The 7,032-nt window shown below is 40.2% G+C and overlaps 1 protein-coding gene across 1 annotated transcript; it reads left to right on the top strand.

Moving 5' to 3' along the window:
* The first annotated feature begins 676 nt into the window (after positions 1 to 676).
* On the top strand, positions 677 to 5,980 carry G6PC1 (glucose-6-phosphatase catalytic subunit 1). The gene is made up of 5 exons (XM_058180934.1): positions 677 to 906; positions 1,666 to 1,775; positions 2,420 to 2,525; positions 4,406 to 4,521; positions 4,783 to 5,980. Exons 1-5 carry the CDS (start codon positions 677 to 679, stop codon positions 5,292 to 5,294), a joined length of 1,074 nt encoding a protein of 357 aa, XP_058036917.1. The 3' UTR covers positions 5,295 to 5,980.
* The last annotated feature ends 1,052 nt before the right edge of the window (positions 5,981 to 7,032 follow it).

Raw genomic sequence — 7,032 nt, forward strand, 5'->3', positions numbered from 1 at the left:
GTAGTTGCCTTCAGGTTTTCAGACAATTGGCTAATACCAACTGACCTTTAGAGCAGGAGTCTCCAACCTTGGCAACTTTAAGGCTTGTGGACTTCAACTCCCAGAATACCTCAGCCAGCAAAGCTGGCTGAGGAATTCTGGGAGTTGAAGTCCACAAGCCTTAAAGTTGTCAAGGTTGGAGACCCCTGCTTTAGAGAACGTCCATTTGAGCAGTATTCAATAAAATCCAAGATCAAATTTAGATACCACAAACCCAACCCCTAAATGGCCCATCTAATGTCAAGAGAAGTGATACACAGACAAAACGCAGCAATGTTCTCTTAGGATTTTGCCAGGAAATTGGGGAAGAATTATAACTGAAGCAATTCTGCAAAGACTTAATACCTTTGTCATGATGACTACTTGGATTGTTTTGGATAGCTTACTTACCCCTCTTATGTAAGTTTAAGTGTGTTTGTCCCAAGCTGTTTGGGACAAACAGCTTTAAGTGTGTTTGTCCCAAGCTGTTTGGGGAAGCACCTTTGACCAGGAGGTGTTTTTGTGACCAAAGTAATTTTGGGTTCAAAGCTCAAGCTGCTACACACAGGAGGGGATAAAAGACAGCAGGCTTCTGTTAAAGGGGGCATTGCAGCTGCAGTATAGACCAAAGATAGCTTGTTGCTCAAACAGAGAGAGAATGGAAGCCAGTATGGATATTCTATATCACACAGGCATCCAAGCCATACACTTTCTGCAAACAAGATACCAAGGATCACAGGATTGGTTCCTCTTTGTTTCTTTTGCTGCCGACCTCCGAAACACTTTCTTTGTCCTGTTTCCCATATGGTTCCATCTCTGTGAAGCTGTTGGAATCAAGCTCATCTGGGTTGCTGTGATTGGTGACTGGCTAAACCTCGTATTTAAATGGTAAGTAGTTTGTCAACTTCAGCTTGTCATGTGAACTTACAGTTTCATTGTTAGGCTGAGCTGCTGAACATGGAGGCTGGGTTCATATATGCTAAACCATGTCTGTCTGCTTTTTCTTAGTGCATTGTGTGAATACTGCCAATTGTGGTTTGTAAACTATGGTTTATACCTTAGTCATTTGCACAGATTCAGGAAATTGTGAATTAATCAACCAGCCATAACTACACAGTGATTTGGCAATAACATCTTTCACCTTAAAAAGCTTGGATTCTGCAACTATCTTACTAAGAAATTAACCATTGCAGAAATGACAAGCTCATCCCACTCTTACCAGAGTCCATCTTTTACTATGTGAACCTGCTTGTTTAGATTGTCTGGATAGAATTTAAGATTTCAGTTTTTTTTTCTTTCCACTTTCTCCCCTTTCCCTCCTCTTCTTGTAAATTAGTTAAAGCCTGTGAAGCTATTTTTCATGGAAAAGGTCCTCAGTTACTAAAGTTGTGTAGCCCTCAAAGCTGAGATAAAGACATTTGTCCGGTGGATAAGCCAGAACCATGTTTATTACTTTCTTGCACAGTATTCCTAACTGCCATGATTCCTAGATCAGTATCTCTTTGTAAATACTCTGGATCTCAGTGTTCAGAAAAATCGATGAGCATGTGACTTCACTATTGCTTGTGGCCTCAAACAGTGATGCAGAATGGAATCCCTTCTCTTTTCATTGACTCATAGCACCTCAGCCAATATCTTTCTCTGCAGGATCCTTTTTGGACAAAGACCCTACTGGTGGGTACATGAGACCAATTTCTATCAAAATACTTCTGCCCCTGAAATCCAGCAGTTCCCAGTTACCTGTGAAACCGGCCCAGGTGAGTTTCCCAAGAAAGCCCCACTAAAGCAGTAGAAGTGAGACAGTATGAGAAAAGGATGGGTAAAAAATGACTTGGCAAAATGTGATTAAAGAAGCAGAGTGCAGCTTTCAGCTGGATTTGTACCTGCTGGAGCTTACTTTCATCACAGGCATCAGCTCTCAGGTAAACAAAATCCAGTCATTAGGAAGATGAATTTATCCAAACAGTGTCAGAGATGAAAAGCAGTTCCTTCCATCTGGAAGCCTATGTACCTCCCTTCACTGAAACGTGGTTTATTTGACATTGTAATCATGCAAGATTTGCATGTCCTCCCTGTTTAAAGCTCACCTTTCAAGCTCCTAGTTCCAATATAACACCCAAAAATGCATTAAAACATTTGTTTATTAGATTTGTATTGCATATTTCCTCCAGGGACTCAAAGTTAACAGAGATCTAGCCCACAAAAACAGCCCTGTGAGGTAGGCCAGGCTGAGATAGAAGGTCTGGTCCAATTCACCCAATGAGTTTCCTTTGCCTGATCTGGATCTCTCTAATGCCAGCCTGATCCTAAACCATTCAAAGCTGCTGCAGACACTCACTTTTTAAATACTATACATGATGGGTAATTTTGGAAAGTCAAAAGTTTTTTCTTCCAACTTTAGGGAGTCCTTCTGGCCATGCAATGGGTTCAGCTGGTGTGTATTATGTGATGGTTACAGCCATTCTCTCTATCACCCAGGGAAGGAAACGTCCATCATGGAAACATCGGTAAGCAACAGCGTTTGGTGAAATAATAAAAAGATGTGCTTGGCCCGTGATGGTGAACCTATAACACCTGTGCCAGATGTGGCACGCAGAGCCCCATCTCTGGGCATGCGGATCGGGCAGCTCCACTTCCGGTTTCCGGCATGTGCATGCACGCACACACATTCTGGTTTCAGCACTTGATGCCAAAAAGATTCACCAACTCTGTGCTAGGCTAAACTAAATATGAAGAAATTCATTTAGTTTTCACTTAATAAATTTTTTCAAACCAAATTCATTGAATTTAATTAATCGAATCTATACTTTTGTAAATAAGCAAACAAATATTTATCTACTCCCACAGCCACTCACCACCCACACACAAACCAAAGGAAATTTATATCAGGTGCATATATTCAAAGCAAAATATACTGCTAGGAAAATCTGTGGCAAAAAAGGAAATGGTTTATAAGAGCTATGCAAAATTGCAGATAAAATACTAGTTTGAGGATATGTGCACTCAGATACACATTGTTGTTGTTAGTTGCGAAGTCGTGTCCGACCCATCGCAACACTTATTGCCTTATACACTGTAAGCAGCCCTGAGTCTTCGGAGAAGGGCGGGGTATAAATGTAAACAAAAAAAAACCAAAAAAAAAAAAACCCATGAACAACGTTCCTCCAGGCCTTCCTGTCCTCTACCATCCTCTGGAATCTATTTAAACTCATGCCTACTGCTTCAGTGACTCCATCCAGCCACCTCGTTCTCTGTCGTCCCCTTCTTCTTTTGCCCTCAATCTTTCCCAGCATTAGGCTCTTCTCCAGTGAGTCCTTCCTTCTCATTAGATGGCCAAAGTATTTCAGTTTCATCTTCAAGATCTGGCCTTCTAAAGAGCAGTCAGGATTGATCTCCTCTAGGACTGACCGGTTTGATTGCCCTGCAGTCCAAGGGACTCACAGGAGTCTTCTGCAGCACCAGAGTTCAAAGGCCTCAATTCTTTGGCGCTCACCTTTCTTATGGTCCAACCTTCACAGCCATACATTGCAACTGGGAAAACCATAGCCTTGACTATATGCACTTTTGTTGGCAGGGTGATGTCTCTGCAAACTGACATTTGACAAACTAATATAGCAGTATTACAACAATAAAAGAGAACAATATATCTGACAAATCTGCAAAAATGTAAAAGACAAAACTGAGATGGGCTGAAATAAAGCAGATCTATGAATATAAGGGACAGTATAGGTAGTTCTTGACTTACAACCACTGTAAGGATTTCTGTTGTTAAGCAAGGGAGTCCTTAAGTGAATTGCATCTGATTTTACAACCATTTTTGCCACAATGATTAAATCACTGCAGCTATTAAGTGAACCATATGTCATTAAGCGAATCCGGCTTCCCCCACTGACTTTACCTGTTAGAAGCCTGCTGGGATGATTACAAATGGCAGTCACATGACCCCAGGGCACAACAACCATTATGAATACATGCCAAGCATTCAAATTTAATCACATAATCATGGAGATGCTACAAGTGTTGTGAGTATGAGGACTGGTTGTAAATCACTTTTTTCAGTGCCATTGCAACTTCAAATGGTCACTAAATGAATAATTGTAAGTTGAAGACCCCCTGTAATATGAATTTCCTTGGGATTCAAGAAGAATATAGACTATGTTATAAAGCCTGGTTGGACTTTGTCGACTGTTAAAGATAAAAGAAATCCAGCCATTTTTTCTTGCAAAGCCTTGAGTCCAAAGTAGTTCAGCAGAGAAAATAACTGTGCTTAGTTCAAGTCAAGCAGGATAGGTGGAAATTTGACCATCTTTCTATAGTCTCTAAAATAATTTGTAGGTTGGAAATATGTTTCTTTTTTTTTCACCCTCTTATTTTTCCTCAATGGCAGCTTTTTGCAAACCGTGCTTTGGGCTGCCTTTTGGACCATCCAAATCTTTGTCTGTATCTCTCGTGTCTTCGTGGCAGCTCATTTTCCACACCAAGTCATTGCTGGTGTCTTCTCAGGTCAGTGCAGTCCTTATACAACTTTTGTCATGGTATGTTGAGATATAATATAGGTTGCAGAGATTTAGATTACACCAGTATATTTTACCGGTTATCTATTTAGGCAATTCCCTGTATCCAAAATTGGATAGTTTATATGTAAACATATAAAGCATACTATTTCAGCTCGCAGCAGATTTAAGCTGACTTGTTTCCTCATATTTCTGAGAGTTTTAAAGTGCTGTAACATTCTAAACAGTGTTATTTCCTCTTCATTGTTAGGTATATTGGTGGCTGAATCTTTCCAGTACATTACTTCCATCTATGATCACAGCCTGCGGAAATATTTAGCTACCACCCTTTTCCTCTTCTCTTTTGCTCTGGGGTTCTACCTACTGCTCAAGGTACTCGGTGTGGACCTCCTATGGACGTTGGAGAAGGCCAAGACATGGTGTGAGCATCCAGAATGGGTGCATCTGGACACTACCCCCTTTGCTGGCCTCTTGCGCAACCTGGGAATCCTGTTTGGATTGGGGATGGCCCTTAATTCCCCAATGTACATGGAGAGCTGCAAAAGTAAACAAAGGCAGCAGCTAAACTTTCGACTGTGCAGCATCGGTATCTCACTTTTTCTCCTGCACCTGTTGGATTCCTTCAAGCCTCCAGCCAATGTGGAGCTTCTCTTCTACCTGTTTTCTTTTTGCAAAAGCGCTGCTGTGGCCTTCATAGTGGCTGCCTTAGTCCCCTACAGTGTCACAAAATTGCTCAGGCTACAGGACAAGAAAACACTGTAGCTTGAAGACCAGCAATGTATATAAGTGAATTGCTAGAATGTAGGGGCCAAAATAAAGTATTCACGGGGAGCCTATTACCTAGGCTGGTTGTACACCATCAGCCCACATTTGGATGATGGTCCCTGCTTCAGAGTAAGGTTTATTTATTTTCCCGCAACCTATCAACCAGGATCCCTATTATTACTCTTCATCTAACATTACCAGCACAGGCTGATTCTGCTCGTGCAAAACATTTCTCTCTGGTGGCAAAATAGCATTTATGGTTGTCACCAAGATCAGTCCTGCCAGCAAAGCTGATAACATTCTCTGAGGACATTCTGGGATATGTTTTGGGATCGAGATTGACAATGATAAAGGAGACTAGGCAAGACTATCACTCCACCCAGTTGCTCGCATTTCAGGAGAAGATCCCCTTGGGGTAATTGGCTATTGGACTGTGAAGTTAAATAACCAGCCGTGTAACTGTTGCAGTAGTTTGCTATCGTTAAAGAATGTATGGTGTATTTTCTGATGGCAAAAACCAGAGAGTTGATGGATTCAGCCCTCGTATACTGCACCAATTTTTTCCAGCTTAGTGACTTTGGTATATATTGGGTTGGGACTGCCAGTACCCATCAGTTGGTTTATTAGGGTGCCAAATAGGGAAGTATATAGTATAGCTAGGTTTTGGTTTTGGTAAATGTTTGTATGGAATGTTTCTAAAGCTATTATCTAGAGCATTTAGTTATTAATAAAGTACGGCATTTTTTTGTTAGCAAATTTATGTTGACTTATATTGGAGAAATGTGATAAATTAAAATATCAACTCTACTTAATTAGTTTTACAGTTCAGTTTTACATTCCTCCATCCTTCCCTTTTTTTAAGGGGCGATGAAATGCAGGTTTCACAATTCCCACAGTAGCAGAGCTCTAAGTTTGGCAACGCACTTTATGAGTAAGTTATTCTATAACTTTGCAGTCTTTTCTTTTTAATTTATCCCTTCTTTTGACTGCTGAAGGATGGATGACTATTCTGTGACAAAAGTTAACATCTGAAATTTTGATACAAATGGGATGAACCAACTCCATTAATGAGGTGAATGGAGTTCTGGAGCTTTGTTAATGGAGCTTTGAAGTATTATACAGTACAGAAAACTGTTATTTCTGGTTAGGAAACACCCTCTTTAAAATGCTTCTTTTTACCAAAGCTGGGCACAGACCATTTATGTCACTTATTGATGAACGTTCCAAATCTGACTTATGGTTATATTTATTATTTTACATATTTCTGAAATGAGCTCCATGAGTTCACAAATCATAGTGGAGTTGGTAGTTACCTTTGCTTTAGTTTTTGGAATTTATGAGATAATATCATGATATCATTGGAGAAGACAGGGCAAACCTAGCTTGGGGTGGGTTTTAAAAGAAAAAATTGATCAGACTTGAGTTTAAGATATTTCATTTTGCCACATTGTATTTGCCGCAACAGAGAAAAGTTAGCCAATTTGGGGAGGGATTGTTGGAATTTAGTGTGGCAAAAACCTTTGAAAACTAAAGTCTAGTTTATGGCTTTATAATGGGCTTGAATCAGGCCTCTCATAAGTTGATTAACAATTAACTGCTAAATTCCTGGATTTAGCAATAACAGCCAAAGGAAAAACCAAGCAAAAGGTCAGTTGATGGAGCATACTGAAAGATTAACTCATAATCAACATAAGGCAAATACAGAGAGCTAACTTGGAGTCCATCTGCATATATT

Source organism: Ahaetulla prasina, chromosome 4, assembly GCF_028640845.1.
Source record: "Ahaetulla prasina isolate Xishuangbanna chromosome 4, ASM2864084v1, whole genome shotgun sequence".
NCBI classification, from domain to species: domain Eukaryota; kingdom Metazoa; phylum Chordata; class Lepidosauria; order Squamata; family Colubridae; genus Ahaetulla; species Ahaetulla prasina.

Coding starts and splice junctions, on each gene's coding strand:
- G6PC1 (XM_058180934.1), top strand. CDS start 677: ATGGAAGCCAGTATGGATATTCTATATCACACAGGCATCCAAGCCATA. Junction 2,526..4,405: donor CGTCCATCATGGAAACATCG/GTAAGCAACAGC, acceptor CCTCAATGGCAG/CTTTTTGCAAACCGTGCTTT. Junction 4,522..4,782: donor CATTGCTGGTGTCTTCTCAG/GTCAGTGCAGTC, acceptor CTTCATTGTTAG/GTATATTGGTGGCTGAATCT.